Genomic DNA, 21,669 nt, shown 5'->3' with positions numbered 1-21,669 from the left:
TTCTGCCTTCTGGTCAGGGGTGTTGGCTTCCACAATAGTATTATAAACTCCTATCAAACATGTACTGAACACTTGTGACACATAAAACAGCCTCTCTATGAAAAGAAATTACAGCTGTCAGCTTGCATCGGAACAGCCTCAGATTTACTGGCTGGCTGAAATAACCTGTGTAAGAAACCATTAGTTACTAAAGGTGAAAAGTACAAGCAGATTTACTTGGTGGAAGGTATTTATTGTAGAAGAATTGCATTTTTTTTTTTCCTTTATCTGAAAAGTTCCATTTCTTATAACCCTTCATGTTTTGCAGCAAGCCTTGCTATTTGTAAAGGGCTACATCCTTAGTTCATTCAATACAGCTACATTAGTTCTCATTGAGATCCAGCTCAAAATGAAGCAAACCCATCTCCAGTGATAATCTCGAATTTTGTATCCAAATCCACAGTGGAGGATGCAAAAAATCTGGAATGTATGGAACCAAGGCAGAAGGTTACCTTGACACAACAGATTTGGAGTGCCAGGATTTAAAAATAAAATACTCTATCAGTGGTTTCTGCATCTTGTGGTCACCAGCAAAAATGCAAGACAGATGCACTCCATCCCAGAGATATCATTGAATAGCCCAGCCAGGAAAGAAAAAAAATCTCTAGCTTTTCAACTCCTTTTTGCATGAAATATAAATTATTTAATAGCCAGGTTTCAGCATCACAGATTTCTCCAGACTGTGGGAAGAGGTAGGTTATCTCTTAACCCCAGCAAAGCTGGATTCATTGCCTGGGTGTACTGGGCTCAGTTTTTACCACAGATCACAGCAGTACCATTTGACTCTTGATTTGCAAAGCACCCCAGAAACATTTGCAAGGAAACCAAGATCTCCCTCTCTACTCCTGTTAACTAAATCCATTTGACTTTTACCTTCAAGAAGGCAGTGTCCTCTAACCTCAACATGATTAATAGCAAAGGTATAAATGTGCAGCATACCAAATCACTGAAATATGAGCTTAGCTGCTTTGGAGAGAAGCAGAATTCAAGACCATTTTGCTTCTTATCTCTCTCTGCAGCAGATAAAAAGCCAGTCTAAAAATCAGAGCAAGATGCTAGTCATGAAGCAATGAAGCCTTCAAGACTGGGGATTGAGTTTGAGTGCTTTGAGTTCATCTGCTGCAGGTGAATCACAGCACCTTCCTCAGAGACAGCCAAGGGGGATTTGTGTATGTGCTCCCCACAATGACCAGCCCCTCAGAGCAGTAGAACAGGTTGCAGAAATCATCCTGTCATTTGGAAACACTCAAGTGATGGTTGGGAGAAGCTATGTGCTATCTGTCCTTGTGAGGATACCCCAACAATTCTGCCTGTATGAGGCAGGTGGGTTCATATTTGTGATTTAAATGAGAACTGGCATTCACAGCCCGCCTGATGCCTCATTCCTTTTGCCTCTTGTTTCTGCAGTGAGGGGCTCCCCTCTTTTCCAGCCAAATACTCAAGGACCACTTTAATTCTACATGTCAGGTGAAGGTCAACATTTCAACCTGCCCTTCTCACAGGGCTTTATTTTCCCTCTGTTTCAAAGCAGACCATTGAAAAGTCCATAGGTGACAATCTCCACGCTGGGGAGGAGGCAATACCTGGTTCTCAGAATCAACTTTACAACTCTTGATACAGAGTTTAATTATAGAAGAAATATGCTGAGATGTACAGAGATATTTAAGTGACTGATCTGTTGTTTTCAAGTTTCTTTTGCAAGAAAATGAGCTGTAAACAACTCATTAAAAAGACAGAATTGTATTACTTTTAAAAGGTTTGGGAAGTTGAGCTTTTGATTTTATTTTTTCTTTTTCCCTTCTTTTTTTTCCTAACACCTTTGTGTTAAAGAACATTTGGCTCAGTTTAACAGCTACTGACACAGAACATACATAAATGCTTTCTATAGCTAAAATTATTTTTTTTCTGCCCATTCCCCTTTAGCTGCTATCCAGAAAATACACTTAAATCTTAAACACTGCTCTCTCCTTCTTTCTCCTCCCAGCTTTGCTTTTCTCCTTTTTTAAATGCTATTTTAAAATATGCAGTATATACAGCACCAACTGCCCAGCGCTTCATATTGAACTTTTAAACTTTATATAGGTAGCAAGCAATTTTTCTGCTAATTAGAAGTAACTTAGAGCTACTGCTTCCATCCCCAGATGTGTGTATATATGTTGACATTTAAGGACTCAGTGGCAATCCTTGTTAGCAGAAGTCACGTTCCTTTCTGGCCGCTTTTCACACATTTCCTTCACATCCTCTGCTGGCACAGACAGCCAAAGCCATTTTTCACACCCCAGTTGCCTGACAGGAAAATTCATCTATTCTGTGGTTTTGTTTTGTCAGCTTTATGCAATCATGTAGAGCATAAGCTTGTTGCAAGCACAACGTGAAAATGGCAGGAAGCAACCAGATGGTTTTACAGGGGCCAAGAATGTTCTAGTAGCACTGGGAGTGTATGAAATGTTGAGGAACACAGGTACATCCCAAAGTTTACAGGTGTCTCTGATTCCAGCACCTCATGCAGCTAGTAACTATTCCTTCATAAAGAACCAAGACTTTTTTTTTTTCCCTGTTCATCCTGAAACACACAACCCCCTTGCTGACCCAGGCCTGTGAAAGGGCTGTTCCTACAGCAAACCCACTTATGTGAGGGAACTTCCTCACATAAAGGCTCTTTGCAGAACCCATGGCACTGGAGAGCATTCCCATAATGAGACCATTTAAACTTTCTGTCACACAGAACAAGTTTCAGTGATGACAGCAAGAGATGAAACCCTAAAGTCCAAGCATGGAGTCAGGGGACCTGCAGAGTCTCTGTCCCAGAGGCAATCCTTTAGAGGAGGTAGTTCTGGCAAAGTGTGGAAACCAGAAACATCTCCACAAAAATGTAGCATTGGCTTTTCCTTTCTGAGTTCCTTTCTGAGTTCCTTTCTGAGTTCCTTTCTGAGTTCCTTTTGGCTCATGGGAGCTGTAGGGTAGGGAACAAGACTGGCTGTGCACAGTCATGGAACAGGGAAAGGATTGATGGCAGAAAAGTGAAGGACAGGGGGAAGACTTGTTGGAAATGATACAACTCCTAAATTTTTAAAGTCAGGGGTTTGTCTGCCTTTGACAAGGAGGAGGGAATTAGGGTTTCTCTTCAAAAGACTGTTCACCAGGAGTTTGAGTTTCACTGTGTGAGATCTGATGGGCTCCAACCAACAAAAAGAAGATTCCTAGGTTCTGAGTTTCACACCTACAGATTGGAGGAAGCCAGAAGATACAGAGGAGATAAATGGACATTAATTAACATTATCCCCTGGTGTGGTAATGGTCTGGGTAAAGACTGATAAGAGAACCAAAGAATGAGAACCAGATTAGCATCCAAGGTGAAGGAATCAATAACAAATAGAAGACTGAATACTAAGAATTGTGTAATGTAGAACCAATGAACAAGAATTTCTTGGGGTTTTTTATGTATAAATATGTGAAAACTCTGGTAAAGAACTCTGTATAATGGAATGATTTCCACTGCACAAGCTGGGCAAGTGTGGATGGAGTGATTTCTATGGCACATCCTAGCCAGAATAAAAACGTGGCCTGATAAATAAATACTGCCTGATTCTCTAACACTTAAAAGATGTTATTGGAGAATTTCTTCCTTTGCCATAGCTTTGTGACAGACTGATGCCCTTTAACCCCTGGTCCCACTGCACTCAGGCACATTCCCACTGTGACCCCAGTGAGGAGAGGGATGTGACCCCAAGAAATTCTCCTTCATTGGTTCAAATGCAGAGAAACACATTTAAGCCATAAAGCCACATGAATGAAAACAAGGCAAAAGCTACTGAGTTCCTCTGTCTCGGTCCTTTCTTAGCTTTGACTTTTAGGACTCACCTGGATTCCAACCAGAATTCCTTCCTTAGGAAATGTAAACCCTGTGGCAAGCAGAGCCTTCTGGAAGGCAGAGTACACGTCGTCCCCAAAGCACGCAACCTGCAGAAAGGCACAAAGAGTCTGCGAGGGGAAAACCAGAAACAACCCAAAAACATTGCTTTGAAAAGAAACAGGAATGACATTTCCAAATAGGATCTTTTGTTTCTGTGTGTGGAAATTAGACTGCTTTCCATGGAGCCTGCAGGGGTTGGGGAATGGAATAAATCAGAAAATCATTGCAGACAAATCTCATAATTTTAATGAAGCAATAATGGAGGAATAAGTAATGTTTTATTTTCAAACAGCACACCAAGGAGTAACAATTGATTCTGCTAAATTATTGGGATGATGTACACAGCCTCTGCTCCAATGTTTGGGATTGCACTGCAAATTATTTAACATTCTAGAAGACACCAGTGAGTGTTGTGCACACAGGCACGTTCTTCTGTGTGCCTGCAAACCAGCATGAGGAAGTGTTTGTGCTCTTGTGTGCTCCTGGCATTTCCTGTGAAGGAAAACCACAAGATATAAAGATGCTTTTCCATTAATAGTCCACAGATTAACAAAATTCAAATAAAATTTTAGTATTTACTTAAGGACAAAGCCATCAGGCCAGTTCATAATAATTTTTTTAAAATAAATTTTAATTTTAAAGAAACAGTTGGGGAAGAAACCAATAAGAATCATTTAGAAGCTCTCCAACATTCAGAACTGGATGTGTAGCTCGGTTGCTTTCAGACTATCACATGATTAACAATCTTCTGAAAGAGCTGACCTGTATTCCTAACCAAAATTTGGAATTCTGGAGACAAAAAGAGGAATGCATGAGCTTTAAAAAGAAAAAATCAGCCAACCAAGCAACCTTCACTCTTCCTGGTCAGCTCCACACTTGTTGAAAAACAATCAGAAGCAGAAACTGTCACTGATTTTTCTCTTTGAAATAACAAATCTACCAACATATACAGATGGGATAAAGGAGCTGATTGAGAATTGCTCTCCCATTTTCCTCTCATGGTCTTTCCCATCCCTGACTGAGCCCTCACATTCATGGTCTTACCATGGTGAGCAGAAACCAGTATTCCATAAAAAATAAATGGTAATTTGCCAGATCTGCTGAAGTAAAGTTAAAAAAAAAACCAAACAACTAAACAAACAAAAATCCCACAAGGGAGGTGTTGTGGTTTTAAAAATAATAAAATAAATAAATTAAAAATCAAAAAATAAAAATTAAAATTAAAAATAATAATAAAAATAAAAAATAAAATAAAAAATAAAAATAAAAATAACAATAACAATAAAAACTAAAAATAAAAATAACAATAAAAAATTAAAAATTAAAATAGAAATAGAAATAAAAATAAAGATAGAAATAGAAATAAAAATAAAAAAATTAAAAAGTAAAAATAAAAATAAAATTAAAATTAAAAATAAAAAATAAAAATAATGATAACAATAAAAATAAAAATAAAAAATAATGTAACAATAAAAATAAAAAATTAAAAATAAAAATAACAATAACAATAAAAAATTTAAAATAAAAATAGAAATAGAAATAAAAATAAAAATAAAAAATAAAAATAAAAATAAAAAGTAAAAAGAAAAAGAAAAAGAAAAGTAAAAATAAAAATGTCATGACAACATGATAGAGTTGTTATATCCATATTCTATGTTTTCTACAGGTTCCTATGTATTCTATATTCCCAGACTCTTTAGGGTGACAGAGAGACCTTCCCCTGCAGGCTCTCCAGCCTGCCAGGAGAAGTTTATCATTATGGCACAATACTCAAAGGGACCCCCAGCACTGTGTCTTCTCCTGTTGTGGGAACCATGGCTTCCAGCAAAATAAATCTCTGCCAGACAGATGTGACAAATTAAAGCCCAGACCAAGTCATGTGTGTGAAAAATGTCTGTGAGGAATAACTGAGCATTTTACCCAAAGTAAGTTATTAGCCTTCCTTCACTATAAGAAAGACTTTTCAAGTCACACTTTATGGCATTTGTGAATATGGATCTTTCCAACTCATAAAAGTTAATAATCCCTCCTTTATGGCCATGGTAATCTCTAACTTTGTATAAAACCCAGATGAATAATTCTTGTCCCTAGTTACATTTTTATTATTTTTTTTTTGTGAGGAAGTTGTCTGTGTATTCAATTTTGTTCAGAAAATCAGGAAGTCACAGAAGTCACTTGACTTTTTCCTGCCCATTAACTATACTGAAAGGAAATCTTCTGCAATACTGATTTCCAGCATATAATGAAGAGTAAGATAAAGTAATTCTGGAGAGTTGTAGGAGACCTAAGGCTGTTCTTACTTTGTATCTGGGTACTTTTTCCTACTGAAATGGTATTTCCTGATGAAAATGGCTCTTTCTGACACACCCAAGCTCACATCCAATGGAGCAGCCCAGCCCCTGCCCCCTGACTACTGATGGTACAGCAGACTTAAGTCTGATCAAATTGCTCCAGTGTTTGATCACTTTCCAAGAGGATAATCTGGCCCAGAATAAGTTTTTGCTACTGCAACTCATTCTAGAAGCAACAGAACACATAAAATTTGAAGACCACTTGGGTGTATCTATGGACACCCTCTATAGCTCAGCAATAACTCATAAAGAAACCTGTTGTTCCACGTGAGTCAGCGTCACTTCAGGTGAAACTGGATGGAAACCTGTGCCTGTGAGGGTGAGGATGCTGAGCCTGGGCAGGAAGATGCCCAGCCCTGTGTCCTCACAGCATGCCATAACCACACCAGGAGACATTCCAGCAGCGCCTGGCTGCACAAAGAGCGGGGAAAGCTGCCTGCAGCCACCACATTTTATTGTTTCTTTCATTTTGCACCTTGGGAATGCCTTGGTGGTTACCAGGCAACAGGAAAATAACAGATATTTTTGCTGCCTTTAAGCAGCTGGTGCATCCCAAGGCCAACCACTCACGCCTGGGAGTCTCCACGTCGCTGCTGTGGCAAGTGTCCATGGAGGGTGGGAGCCACCACCACTCATCTGCCCTGGACCACGAGTCATAAAAAAACATAAAACCACTCCCAAAACCCACCAGCTCCCAGATAAACCCATTCCAGGCTGCCACACCAACCAGGTCCAGCTCAGGGAGCTGACATGCAGGTAAAGAGGGACATCCAGTGGCTGAAAAATCTGGGGTTTCACAGGACCTTGTGGGTTTTACAGCTAAGAAAGATGTTTTCAATTTTCTGCAGAAGCAACAGATGCCATCATGATTCAGGAAGTAATAAGATCACTTTCAAAGATTCATGGTGTTTAAAGTCAATTTGGTTTTTTTTTTAAAAAAAAAAAGGAAATCTAAAAGATACCTCCCCAGTAGAGGCCATTTCACATCGGAGAACAGGGTCAGCATCTCTTAGCCTGGACCAGGAAAACACTGGGGCCTGGTGAAAGAAAGAGGCAGGAGGGGAAAAAAGAGAATAAAAATGGGATCATTTAAAAAAAAAATATATAAAAATTCTAGCTACACTTGGAAGTGACAGAAAGAGACATGAAAATTTATCCAAAAAACAAGCAGTGGTCAAGGCTGATAAGCAAAGGACTGTTTGGCAAAGTAGCTCCCTCAGCATCTTGGTGATGGACTGGAACAAATAACCATGTATTCCACCAATAAATCAATCATCTAACTGCTCACATTCCATGGTGGATTTTCAGTCAGTGGTAGCCCACTATCAGCACGATTTTAAGGACACATTTTTAAGTGAAAAGGCTGTGAAGCACTTAATTCATGCAACAAGGAGAGATATTGTCTGAATCCAGTTGGTTTTTCAGAGAACACTGTTCTTCATTAAATGTTTCATTTGCAGAAATAAAAACTATTCCACAAGAATGTGTTTTTTTTCAGAGCAAACAAGACAAAACTTTGCAAATTATTTTCATGTTTTCCCTCTCCCCCATCCAGAAATACATATTTGTAATTTTTTTCCTCTTGATAAGCTAATGTTAAGCCCTCTGATCACTATTATTATTATTATCTGAGGACTTAGATCACAGCACTGAGTTCTTATGCTAATTGGATCTTAAAATAAGAAACAGGGAGAGGAGGGAGGAAAAGAAAGTCCCTGTTAAGGAACCAAGGACCACATGTAACAAACACAGTACAAATTTCCTACTACTGAGTCATTTTCTGTAGGGCTTCTCCACATCTTAAACTACCAATGGTATTTGCAAAGAGGCAGCAAGATTTCTGCTAAAAAAACAAATCTATTTTTAAATTTTTAGCCATAATTCTGTCCCTGGAGGTCTCCAAGGGTAACACTGAAGATAATACAGCTGCTGCTTCATGACACCTAACAATGACCAGTTCAAGTTAGACAGGAGGAATTCAAAAGGTTTTTCAAAAAATGTCGTGTGCCTTTGTGACTTTTAGAACAGTTTTGTTTCCACTGTAAGTAAAGAGAAAATTTTCACTCAAGCAGAGGTATGGCAATCAAGACAGATTATTTTAATGCACATTGCCTTGAAAGGTAACAAGCAGCAAAGCCTTCCACCACCTCCCTAATTTTTATCTGCTGTGAACATGAAAACGCATCACTGGGAGCAGAATCTGGTACTGCAACTAAACCCCAATGAAAATTTAGTCAGTCATTTCCCTACCCAGGATTTAATCTTGGTCAGACCCTGATACTTGCACCAGTCTGGGAGCAAACATGGCAAGACAGTATTTCAGTCACTAAAGCTTAAACACTAAGATTAAATACTGTAATCCACAAAGGAGCAGCTAGGTTGAGAAAGAGGAAAAGATTTTCATATCTTCTTTTAAGAACTACTGAAGAAACAAGATCCTGTGTCCATGCAAATACTACCAGCAATAAATTTTAAGAGGTTAGAAAATATGATGCATGAATAACAACAAACAGGCTAAACTGGAATATTTTTCAAAGTTTAGCATTTCCAAAGGTGCTAGCAGGTTTTTATATTTGACAAATCCACACAGAACACAGGCAGTATAAAAAGCTTTGTAGGGAAGTTTTCAAGTATAAAGCTGGGTTTTCTGCTCTGTAGCCAGCATTCCCTGGAGAGACAAAACTCTTGACACTTCAGCTAACAACAGTGCAGAAGCCCCAGGTCTAAACAGTGGAAATTTATAAAAATAAATTCACCAAAGTAAAAAAAATGTCTCCAGTTCGAATTTCAGATAATGCCTGTCTGTGGCATCAAAATAAAATGTAAAGCTGTATCTAGACTGACTGGCTTGTGACACAAATTTGGCTTCCATTTTAATAGCTCTGAACATTTTATTAGTAGAAAGATGTTAGGTGTTTTCTGCTTCTTCAGTTTTCACTTGACATGGAAGCTATTAAAGCTTGAAAGTTTCTGTATAAACAATTGTCATTATGCTTTGGATTTTCTGCACCACTGTTCCAAATTTTTTATGATTTTATTTTTTCCTTCCACTGAGCATTCAAAAATATCTACCATACACTTTATTATGTTGGGTCCTATACAAGCTTAGTAATTATGGAAAGTAAAACCCTGGCCTGACTGAAATCAAAGGATGCAAGTCTTTCACCCCTATTTTAACCAGTGGTGTATGTAAAGGGGATTATGTGGATTTGACAGCCCATGTCCCAGATCCTGCAGATAAATGTGGGTGGCACTCACAACACAAAGTTGTTCATGTCCACCCATGTATTACAGAGTATTATGAAATAGCCTGAACTTCAGTGTTCAACTCTGCAAGTGTAAATTTATTATGCAGCTCATAAAGAGGATTTAGAGTAGGTTAGATGCTAAAAGTAAAGAAAGATTTGGTTTCACTGGATAATTTTCCTCTGATTTTTCTCTAAAGTTTCCCAATAGATTATCTTGACAGAAACTACAGAAGGTCAATTTGGCCTTTGGCCAATGAGTAAATTGTTCTCTCTAGGCATTAAAGTACTAATTGTATTTTAATGTGATATGTGCTGACTCTGTGGTGGGGTTTCTGTGGTTCTTTTGGAAACCATACCTTAATCCCAACATATCTGGATGGAAAAATGGGATGTTCCATTGTGGGCAGGGATGACTCATTAACCTGCTTTCCAATCATCACTTTAGTGGCCACATCAATGAAATCCACACCCAGAGTCTTGGATACAAAGGGGAAGGAGCGTGAAGCCCTCAAGTTGCACTCTATCACCTGGTGGGATTAAAAAAGAAATATCAGGGTCAGGCACTGTGCAAAGAAGAAAAAGATTGATTCATATTTTTTGAAATCAGCCCTGAGTCCTCTTGGCAGACATATTCTCCAGATTGTCAAATAAGAAAGACAGAAATTGGAATCATTATTAAAACAGGGGAAAGGGATAGGGAATGGCCAGCCTGAGACCCAAGCAGCCTGTTCTTCAGCTGAGATCCATCTCTGTTGTCTGAATATTAGAAGTGAGGGGAAGCCAGCCTTCACTCAGAAAACGTGCTTTACTCTATCCTAAGTTAATGTGCAAGAGGCATGGAAACATGCCCAGGCATTAGGAACAACCTCTAGAAGTCCAACCTGTTCTCCCCTCTGTGGGAAAGCAAGGAAGGAAAACCTCTTTTCTCTCCCTCTGTGGAGTTTCTCAATAACCATGTGTGAAACGGAGAGAAGGTGAAGAACAGTAAGTACATTTCACTCAACTCGTAGCCCAAACACCAGTAACGCAACAATAATGCATCTCTTCTGTCTCCTGACAGGTTTTCCTCCTATTCCCTGTTTCCTCAGTTATACTCTGCTCACATTCCCCTGACCCTCTTCCATTAGCAGCAGAAAGCCAACTGTTACCCAGAAAGGGTCAGACATCTGCTGCACTTGTGTTGCTAATAGCTACTAGGACTATTCAGATAACCACCCTAATAGCTTACACTAAAGGTTTAAACACTTACATTGTCTTGCTTTCTTTTCAATCCCTTTGAAGTCTTAATTTAACGTCAAAATAGCTAAAGATGAGAGAAGATACCAGAGATCTAAAAGCCATGCTATCCAGTACAGGGATGAGGTGCAGGTGCTGTCCATCCTATCCCAAACTGACAATTTTGGGAAGGACAGCAGCTCTTCCCACAGTGAAACAAAGCTGGCAGAGCAAAAAGACTCTCTTCAGCCTCAGTGTGAGGGCAGGGGAGGATGCTCTCTGCCACATATGTGACAAAGGGAGGCACAAGCAAGCCCACAGCCTCTGCCAAGGCAGGTTCTTTGTCCTGGCTGCCACTGCCACACCAGAGTGGCACTGTGTGTGCCACTGCCCACAGCAGACAGGCAGGACCCACACACACCAGCACAGCTCAGGCACAGCAGCTCTTACCAGCACATTCTTGCCTTGCACCAAGAACTGGATATTGAATGGACCAGAGATGGCAAAAGCCTTTGCAATCTTTTTTGTAGCAGCTTTTACCTATTAAAAAAAAAAAAAAAACAAATTTAGAAAGTGTAAATGTGTGTATACAGAATAAATAATTAAGTTCCACAAACTAGAGAGCATCATGGCAATAAATCACCAGACTTGTGGATTTCTTTAAACATCATCTCTCTCTGCCTTGTTTTTTTCTCTATACCCACATTTTGGCGATAGCACTATTTCAGAAGTAAACATGTTTGATTTCTCTAGAGCCTGAAGTGTCATTTGAGGGCAGAAGTAAAAATCAGGTTTTCTGTGTGTGTGAGAAAGCAGAGGGGAGAAGGAGAAAAACAAAGAATCAAAGCCTTGCCCTGTAGCAATTCCTACACTGCACACTGGAGTCTTTATACTTTTCTTGGTGACATAAAGAATAATTTGTTATTTGGGAATAACCAATCAGTTTTGTAAGTGTCCTAGAAGTCTTTCACCAACGTGCCTGTCCCATCACAGATCAGTGGGAGGTGGCTGAGTAGATACACTCTGGAACAAACTGGGAGGAAAGTCTTATTTCCCAGGTGTGTCAATACAAGGGGTTGAATAGCTTTGCTTCAGGACACGGCTGTTGTCAGAAACAAGACTTTGGACATCCTTGGAAACAGAGCTAGAGCACAGATCATTGCATTACAGCTTTTGCTGGCTTCCAAGCAAACCCTTAACAGGATGACATAAAGGGGCATGGCACATTCCATTGAAAAAAATGCATCTTAACATCAAACTCTGCATCACAAGGTTTATTCTTGAAAGGGAAAAAAGTCAAGATTAAGCGAGGTTCATTCATCCTGATATTATTTTTGGAAAAGCAGGAAGCTAGAAAGTCATGCATCTGACATAATCATGGAAGTATTGTGGGAGAAAAGGAAGTGGACAGAGAACCATTTGGCATGTGTGTGAATTAGACAATCCTCTGCTGCTACAGAAGCTGGTTCTAAACCTGGGAAACAAAAAAATCCTATGGGTCTAAAAGTGTGCTCATCTACTGCTTGAATTACTGGGATACAGCTCAGACATCCCTCATGAACATACCACACTGGCCTTAAAAAAATCATTGGTGATTTGATTTCTCCACTGGTGGTGGAGGGAAAGCAGAGTCAAACCCTCATTTCCTTTTCTCTTTTCAGTGCTAGTGCAACACATACCTTCTCCAAGGCTCCCTGGCTGATGGTCTGTGTGGGGAACATGAGGGTGGCATCTCCAGAGTGAACACCTGCGTCCTCCACGTGCTCTGAAATAGCGTGTGAAATAACCTGCACACAAAAATGGCACAGCCCTGGGTCACTTCACCCTCTCAGAAACTGTTCCTTCCTCCCCAGCACAGCCCAGCCTCCTGAACAGAAAGTGAATTTCCCAAGATTTTGGGGTGAATGTGCCTGAAGCAGACACTAGGCATGTGGACGAGGAGACATCAGTGTCACAAACATCTGCCACAGCCTGGAGATCCTGAGGCTTCCCTCCTCTCTCTAACACATGTGGGCTCAGAAGGTAAAAGCTACAGAGGCTTTAAACCAGCTTTCAAAGTTCTGCTTGCCAGAACACAAAAAAGTCATCATTCCCCAGCATCACTGGTATGGAATTTTACCCCTACTCTTCTGTGGTGTTTTAAGTGAAACAAGAAAAAAAATCCAGGCCTAAGGATTTAAATTGAATTAACTGCATCAAGGCACACAGGCTCAATACCAAAAAAGTGATTGTGTCTGCTGGTTAAAAATTAAAGTTGAAAAAGACTATTTCTGTTAATTGTGAAGTTTGTGATTTTTTTTTTTTTTTTGCCTTTGCTGAGTAATGAAAGGCAAGGTGAAGTTGTAAAAAAATATGGAATAACTGTGGTAATTCCATAACCCATGATAAAATTCTGATGAAAGTCATTTCTGAAACCAGTGATTTGCAAATCTGGTAAAAAATTATATTCAAAAGGATTCATTTACATGGATAAGCAGTGCTTAAAAAATAGCTGGTTAGATGTATACAATAAGAGAGGTGGAGCTTTTCAAGCACAATGGTTTTGAGCCTAAGATTAATTCTTGTTTCTTTACTCTCCTCAGCCATGAATCCATGGCTCTACAGTAAATCATTCAAACTACACATTTTTGCAGATCTCAGATCCTGAAAAAACAAGTTTCATGTTAAAGAAAAGTACTTACTCTTCCTGCCCTAGCAACAGCATCCATTTCCACCTCACGGGCATCTTCAATAAATTTAGTGAGTACCACAGGGTAATCCTGCCATCAAAACAAGAAAAAATTAGAAAGTTTTTGTAAGAGAGTGTTTGTAGGCCACTTAGGACCCTTTGGAAACAAAAGACCAGAAGACAAATCAATTAATATCCTCATTTCCACAGATAAGTGAACTTTGCAAAGATAGAATGGGGGAAACTTTGGTTTCCCCAAAACCACTGATGCAAAAAAGGGTTTGAGCTCTCCATAAGAACACCAGGACAGAGAAATTTTGGGCAAAACCACAGAGGTCGTGGCACAAAGAAGGTAGCAAGAAATGCATGGATCCAATGACCTCTAATCCCATCTCCTAAAGACAGTCCTTAACTCCAAGAGCTTCAATTCCCCCTCGGTCTGAGCCTCCACTGGACATGGTGCTTCATAAAGGAACCCATCCTTGGCATTCTCAATGACTTTGCAGAGTGGTTGTTTGCTGGTTTAGACTCACATATTTTATGCAGCTGATCCATTCCTTTCTAATTCCTCTTCCCAGTTTCCTAAGTCTCCCAGGGAGAGGTTGCCACTAATTATAGCTGGCCAGGAACAGCCTGTCCTGGACTCTCACTACCTTCCCTGGTTGTTTTCCTTCCTCTTCTTCCTGCCTGTCTCTGGGATGCTAGCACACACTTCCACTCTCCTCCAATACTTTCTCCTTCCAGACACTTGCTCCAAAAAACTCTAATCTGAATTCTTCCTGGCCAGCTTTGTGTCTCAACATTTTACCTGTCCCGTCCACTATTAACTGCCTATTATTTATTAGAGCATAAAATGAAATAAATGACAGTTTGTGCATGTTTTAAAGGCCCCTCTTGAAAAAATGCCAAGCAGCTCCAAAAGTTACAAGACACAGTTCCTTCCATTTATCAGTGCAAGGGTAAATTCACAGGCAAGGACAACGCTGAAGCCTGCTTTGTTTCATAAATTTAGTGGCTTGTGTCCTGTTGCTTTCTGTCTTGCTGCAGTTTTTCACCTGAAGATTTTATATGTGCACACAGCCTTGTTTACTTCAATCTGTCTCAACCTGCATTAGAAATTTTGAACATTATTGACAACATAAATGCCATAATGACACAACACTGAAACAGCAAAGTCGTAAAAGCAACAGAACAAGGACTGGTCGGGGCTTTTACCTGGAGAAATTCTGCTGGGTGAAGAGCTAGGTAAGGCTTTGGAACCAGAAAAACTAAGCCTATGTCCCACAGAGATGCTCACAACTAACACTGGGAGCTTCTGTGGAACCACTCACAGGCCACAAAGCCATGACAAGACTGAAAAATCCTCCCTAATGTAGAGGCAGAACACTATACTTTTGTTTTTTGGTTTGCTTTTTGCTAGCTTGGCTTCACCTATACCACAGCTTTTGTCAATTCACAATAGTGGATGAAGGAAGAAGTTCTTCCCTTGGCAGTCTGACCACACTAGGACGAAAACAGCATATAAATCTAGGGTAATTCTACAGCATATAAATCTAGGGTAATTCTCTTCAGGATCAGAACCAGAGCACCCAAAACCTCATGGTGTGCAAGTGGCCATTTCTGCAGCGAGCAGCAGTGTGTGTAGCAGAACTGGATATCAAAAGGATCCCATGGGAGCACCCTCTCTTTCCCCTAGGAATATGTCATGTATTGGCTAGGCTCTAAAAATGCAGCTCCCAGAAGGGGCTCTGTACCAGGGATGAGTCCTCTCAGGAACAAAAAAACAGCACTGCCCCATTCAAGTGGGTCAAGCTGTGACAAATTAAGCTGGCCAGGGGTCACTTTTCTGGGCTAGAGCCTCCTATAGAGCATCCCCTGCCACCACAAAGCCGCCCAGCGGCGTGACAAAGCCATCTGTCCCACTGCATGGGGCTGGAGGCTGCTGCCTGGTCTTTGTAAACACAAAGCAGAGTATTTCAGAAGTGCAGAGGGAAGTTAGGCTTTTTGGGAGGCTGCTAAGAAGCTGGCACACTGCCACAGGCTGACCCTATAGTCCTCTGAGAATTAGTTAAATAATTCCTTCTGGTGGGAGTAACAGTTGAACTACCCCTCTAAAACATGTTCAAAGATGGTAAAAAGTGGTCTCCATGCCTCCACACTAACCCATCCTTCAGGATATTATTACTTTGAAAGGTACTTCCCATTCATTCCACCATTTCTTGCTGAAAAGGTTAACTTGCACCATTTGCCTCATGCACTTAAAAATCTCACAGTTCTTGTTCAAGCTTTAACACCTAGGAATCCTGAGAAAGCAGTAACATGTCAGACTTCCACAGCGTTTCCAGAGAGTTCCTCTTTGATTCATATATTTTTGAATCCAAGATTCCTGGGACAGCAGGGTTTATGGTGCCACAACCCTGTTCTGAACAGTGACCATTTAAAAAAAAAAAAAAAAAATAAGAAAAAAGGAAAAAAAAAAGGAAAAAAAACTTCAGAAGAGATACTAAGATGAAGTATTTCATTTTTCAAAGAAGCCAGGCAAAACAATTGAGAAAGTGAGTGAAAGGTGCTCCCAGTGGGGTCAGTAAGGATATTTGCACAGGAGAGGCTCCCAAGTTAGGGAGGGAGCCTGTTAGGGAACAAACTGAGCAGTCAAACCCAGCACCTCCTCCCCAGGCAAGGAAGGGAAAGAGTGAGGAAGACACAATAAGGAAACAGAGAGAGAGAAAACACAGTAGAGAAGAAACAAATAAGGGGAACACAAAAAGAAGTGGCAGCACAAAGAGAGGTACCTGAGAGACTCTGGTGGCTTCTGCTAAGAACTTCTTCATTTCTTCTTCAGTGAACACCACATTCATTGCAGACCCACTGTGGGAATAGGAAAGAAGAGCACCAAGGTCAGCTTCCCTTGTGAATTCTAGGGAGAGATGAGTGTTAGGCACGAGGGTACAGGGTTCACAGGGTTACCAACTCCCTCTGTATGACAGACTAGCCAAGGAAGCTCCTGACTCCAGCCATTTGCTCTGCTCTTGACTCAGAGAGAGGCAGAGGTGGCACCCAATTACTTCCCATTATCCTTCCCAGAGAAGGCAGGAGACCTCCAGAACAGCAGTGGAGAAATAAAGAACTGTATTTTCATAGCCTTAGCACTGCTGCCAAATGCCCTTGCTGAGCCAAGCCTTTGAAGGTCCCCTAAGCTGGGGGAGATGGCTCCTGAGCCACCCACCCCAGTGAGGCCCAGACTTTCCCCCCTGGGCCAGGTTAGCTGGGAGCTCAGGACAAACACACTTGGCTCCCTTTAGCCCTCAGGGACAGATGAAGTGAGGTTTGCACGGGTCACTGGCAATGGTTGTGACAGTGTAAATCCAGATGCTGTTCTTTGCTGGCCATTTCACTGTGCTCCTCCCCTCAAATCTCATTCCTTAAGGCAGCAGACACTGTACAGCAGATATCTGAAAGCTGCCCTCTGCCAGCAGTGTCAGAGAAGGGGATCTGGGAGAACATGGGTCCAGAGTTAGTGATCCAAGTCCCTTTTAAAGACAAGAATCTCACAAAAAAAAGATGTTACATTTCCCCCACTGATGCCCAGCTTGCCCTTTGCTTTGATGAGCAAGCCCACAGAGGCTGTGGGGAAAAGAGGAAGAAGAATCTATCCCCCAGATCAGTCGCTTTATCCCAAAATAAATAGACACAGGTACCTATGTGATTATTTTTACCTCTTCAGCTGATGTACATCAATAGAATTCAATAAATCCATGAACTTGTGTCAGTAGTACCACTGAGGATATGAGCTGGTGTACACAGTACCTAACTGGTGGGGAAAGGCATTTCGTTTTCCAAGGAAACTGGCCAATATTAAAGGTCATATCTGCTCAGAGGATGAAGAAATCTAGCTGTGGGCTGCTGCTGCTCTGCAGAGGCCAGGCAGAGAGCCATGCTAGGGCTTTTCACACTCTCATTCCTCAAAGTTTTACATCCTCCAGTTCCATCCTTCTCCCTGGAGTCCCCCTGCCGTGCACTAACACACATTAACAAAAACTTAACACCAAAAGGGCCTATAATGGTTTTAACACAGATGGAAACAACAGGCTTAAAGAGGTGTTCCCTTACAATCTGATAAATTACCTCAGGAGAAGTTTTCACCTTATACTTAACTATACTCAACTTTACTCCTGACAGGAGGGCTGTTTTCTAACTTTGCTTGAAACCCTATTTCAAATCTTAGAGACCAGATAGAAAAGTCACATTCAGGAGTCTCTTCTAAAGGATACTTCCTTCAGGGCTGAAGAAACCCTTTTCTTCTTTTAAAGTAAAAATGTGCTTGTCCCCCAGCCCTGAAAATTGATATAGAGCTTCTTCATTTTGATAGGTGTGTGTCTTTCATACAAAAAGGATCCTGTCTCCAATTTATTTTCACTTGTAAACTGTGCCCAGCAAACTGCCTCTCTGTGCTGAGTCATCCAGCTATGAAGAAGCTTCTCACAGAGAAGAGCAATCATTCAGAACTGGTGAGTTTGTGAGTTTGCTGTGTGCATGTGCTGGTGTAACCTCCTCAAGAAGTGTGTCTGGCTGCTGGAAATGAGGCACTCTGTACAATGTCTGTTTAATGAGAAGCAGCTGCCACAGTGTAGGGACATAAAACATGCCTGTAAAGCAGAGAAGATTGGCAAATAAGAAGCTGATTTCAAAAGATGCACTGTCATTTTCTGAAAACAGATGCCCATCTCAATAAACAGCCTCAGCAGGTCTCCTTCTCTTTTTCCTGCTGGCAAACAATCTTCTGACTTAATTGTACAGGTAACAATCGCAGGAACCTGAAAGAATGTCCCAGATGGTTTGTGGTTTTGGCCTTGAGGTATGCAAAAGGTAATACAGCTGAACAGACATGATTATGATTATGTTCTACCTTTGATCTGTGTCTGATGGGCTTCAGGGACCCATTTGCTTTATGGTTTGAGCAGTTGTCTCATGGGCAGCTTAATGCCACATCCACCCAGCACTCACTTTTCCACACATCACATCCCCTGAAAGCGTTCTCCCTTGTCTCAAAGAGGTTTTTTGGAGTTTTGTCTCAAAGAGTCTTGTCTCAAAGAGGTTTTTGGAGTTCCTACCCCATGCTGCTGAGCTCTGACAGCTGAGCCTTACCTCAGAACATAGGAGGGCCTCAGCAAACACGGGTAACTCACAGACCTTGCAAATTCAACTGCATCTCTCTAAAGGAAGGGAGGGAAAAGAAACAAGAAAAAAAAGTAATTCCAAAATTCCAATTTGCACTTCACTAGCAATCAGGATGAGGGGAAAGAAGTTGGGGACTGCAGCCTCCATCTAAAGTAACACACAACATCCTGGTTTCAGAGCTGTCACCTTCAGACCTCCCCTGTCCATAGAGCTCCACTGGGAAAAAAAAGAGCAATGCCAACACATCTCTATTCCTTTGCAATCTCCACCTGCTAGAACACATCTCAAGGCCAGCAGGATATCTAGACCATCCTGTCAGTGGTGCTAACTTCTGCTGGGTTTATACCCCAGGCTGTGTGAGGTGATTTAAAGGCACTTCCCCTCCAGTTCCCACCCGGTGCCAGCGCTGCTGCGGCATCACTTTACAGGGATCAAAAAGTCCTTCCACACGGGCAGTAAGAAACTGTCAAATGCTTCAAAATCTTGAAATGTGTCAGTGACTCAGTCCTTCCTGAGCAGATGCACATCCCAACCCCCAGCTGCTTCAGCTTTTCCCAGATGCACATCCCAATTTACCAGGGTGCTGACTGCCTTCCAGGGAGCCTGGGCCACATGCAGCTCATCCAGGACAGCTGAGAAGATGGAGCGATCCTCTGCCTGGTCAATCTTTAAAGGATTTGTGCCAAGAACCTTCACTCCACTCTGGTGCAGTGGTACTGCCAGGTTATTGGGAATCTGCCCACCTACAGAAATAATGCAGCCACTGCATCCCTGTTGGAAGACAGAAAGGAGCACGGTCATGTCCAAGTTATCTTAATAGGAAGAGCTGTCAGAACAAAACTTCAATATTTAGATTATGTCCCTTTTCAGGTTGCTGTGAACAAAGACAGGTCAGAGGGTCACAAAGATGATCAGAGAGTTGGAACACCTCTCCTACAAAGACAGGCTGAGAGAGATGGGGTTGTTCAGCCTGGAGAAGAGAAGCTGCAGGAAGACCTTACTGCAATCTTCCAGAGCCTAAAGAGAATTTATTAAAAAAGAGGAGAGCAACTTTCTTACATGGGCAGATAGTGATAGGACAAGGATGAACAGTTTTAAACTGCAACAGGAGAGCTTTAGGTTAGATGTTGGGAAGAAATTCCCCCTGTGAGGGTGCTGAGGCCCTGGCACAGGTTGCCCAGAGAAGCTGTGGCTGCCCTATCCCTGGAAGTGTCCAAGGCAAGGCTGGATGGGACTTGAGCAACCTGGGACAGTGGGAGCTGTTCCTGCCCATGGCAGTGGGGTGGATCTAGATGATCTTTAAGGTCCCTTCCAACTCAAGCCACGCTATGATTTTCTCATAATTGTGCTGATCCAGAGGCACCCAGGCTGCAAAGTGTGATTTGCAGTGTGTATCCTTCCTAAACCAGCAATATCCTGGTTTAGGATCAAGATCACTCAAAACTCAGCAATAACTGGAAGTCAAATTCCCTAGGAAACCAGAGAAGTTTGCAGCTTTCACATCAACCCATGATTCCCTAACTTCTGCTTGAACCACAAGCTGTCAGCTTTGTTTGCATGTCATGTTTAGGTGTTTCTGCTTTCCCAGAACAAACAAGATGCTGAGGTCCTCTTTCTTTTACAGTCTAGCTCTTGAAGAAAACAGCCTCTCCCATGCTCATGGTCAGGGATTTTCAGAGGAGCAGGCATGCATGCAAAATCTTTTTTATTCTAGAGATGCAAGGCTGTAACCTCCAGCAGAGGGGAAGTGGGAAACAACTGGAATTTATGTGGGTTTTTTTTCTGCCAGCACTATCACTCAGTAAGCAAACTACCCTTCCTAGCCTCAGAAGCCAGTCTTTAAGGAGTGCAACAAAGCTAAGCAGAGTCTAAATCAACAGAGCCCAACACACCACACAGTCTGCAAAGCTATGGATACACTTAGCCCTTTATTTTAATCAGTGCTCCTCATTCCTGACTAGCTCCTGGTTTCTGGTAGTGCCCTGGACGGCAGCAAGTATTTCAGAGAGCTGTCAGAGGGGTTCATTTCCACACAGGTTATTTGTAAGCACTCCATTTCCAGAGGCAGATGGGGCAGAACAGGTGGCACAGCATCCTCCAGCCACAGCGGAGCATTTCACGTCTGTCACTGGGCAGCACCGCGTTTTAAGTGAGGAAATAATAAACAGTAAATAACAAGAGACAGGTGATCCTGCTTGCTAACACACCTTTCTACAGGTGCATATATGGGCTTTTTTTTCTTTTTACATAGAACTCCTAATGCTTTCAAGTACAATCTAGTCAGGTGTGAAAATTTTGAATAGAAGAAAAGGGCTTAGAGTACCTACAACAAAGAGCACCTCACTTTCAAATTACAGACAATGAAACTTTGCCCAAAGGACAATTTGGCCCACAGAACAGCTCAAGTGAAGGGCTCTTTTGAACCAAATGTGTTCTACAGTTTTAACCACTTCTAACAAACGAGAAACATAAATCAAGTGATCCATGGTTTGGCTCTAAAAGACAGAGGAACAATGTTCTTTTAATTAACAAGTGTGTTTTTCCTGAGGAAGGTCAGCCTCACTGGCCTTCCTGGAAGAGGAATTCCTTCATCAGGGATTTAAAGGGATTTGGAGTGGCAAAACTGTAAACTGAGAGCAGGATGGACTATAGGTGACTGGGCAAAAACAGATGATAAATGCTAGTACAGTCCCCACTCAGCTTTGATGTGGTAATTTCCTGCCATAATAAAGATCCAACAGTCTGGCATTTAAGCAGCACTTACTGTCCCAATATTGTTTGCTCAGCAGGCTAATGCAGAGCATGAGGTGATTATCTTTTTCCTTTTCACTATGCATTCACTTATGGGATGTCATGATGCTGCTGGCCAACAGCAACCATCTGAAAGAGGTTAGGACAGGCAGTGAAAAGGGCCAGGGGCTGTTCTGTGCCCAAAAGAGGTTGTCTCATGACATCAGAGCTCACCACCTCCAGCTTGGAAGAGAAATCTTTGCCTCAGTGCTTCCAGACCCATCCAAAACACAGTAACTCCCTCTAGTCCCTGGGCCCTTTATCCTC

The 21,669-nt window shown here is 41.5% G+C and overlaps 1 protein-coding gene across 4 annotated transcripts in view; it reads right to left on the bottom strand.

Moving 5' to 3' along the window:
- CPS1 (carbamoyl-phosphate synthase 1) overlaps window positions 1–21,669 on the bottom strand; it is a 77,640-nt gene that overhangs the window by 4,055 nt on the left and 51,916 nt on the right. For all 4 annotated transcript variants that reach the window (XM_005528888.2, XM_088058874.1, XM_088058876.1 and 1 more), the window contains 9 exons: window positions 19,189–19,383; window positions 18,580–18,647; window positions 16,227–16,302; window positions 13,448–13,525; window positions 12,446–12,553; window positions 11,217–11,306; window positions 9,908–10,078; window positions 7,266–7,340; window positions 3,901–3,999 (listed from right to left, as the gene is read on the bottom strand). In XM_005528888.2, the coding sequence (XP_005528945.2) occupies window positions 3,901–3,999; window positions 7,266–7,340; window positions 9,908–10,078; window positions 11,217–11,306; window positions 12,446–12,553; window positions 13,448–13,525; window positions 16,227–16,302; window positions 18,580–18,647; window positions 19,189–19,383 (960 nt within the window). The remainder of the gene's footprint in view (window positions 1–3,900; window positions 4,000–7,265; window positions 7,341–9,907; window positions 10,079–11,216; window positions 11,307–12,445; window positions 12,554–13,447; window positions 13,526–16,226; window positions 16,303–18,579; window positions 18,648–19,188; window positions 19,384–21,669) is intronic.

This window comes from Pseudopodoces humilis, chromosome 8 (genome assembly GCF_049639895.1).
Source record: "Pseudopodoces humilis isolate 2021_Gansu_Grassland_sample_001 chromosome 8, ASM4963989v1, whole genome shotgun sequence".
NCBI lineage: Eukaryota > Metazoa > Chordata > Aves > Passeriformes > Paridae > Pseudopodoces > Pseudopodoces humilis.
Note: the sequence above shows the minus strand (reverse complement) of the source record. Positions and strands in the feature narration are given on the sequence as shown.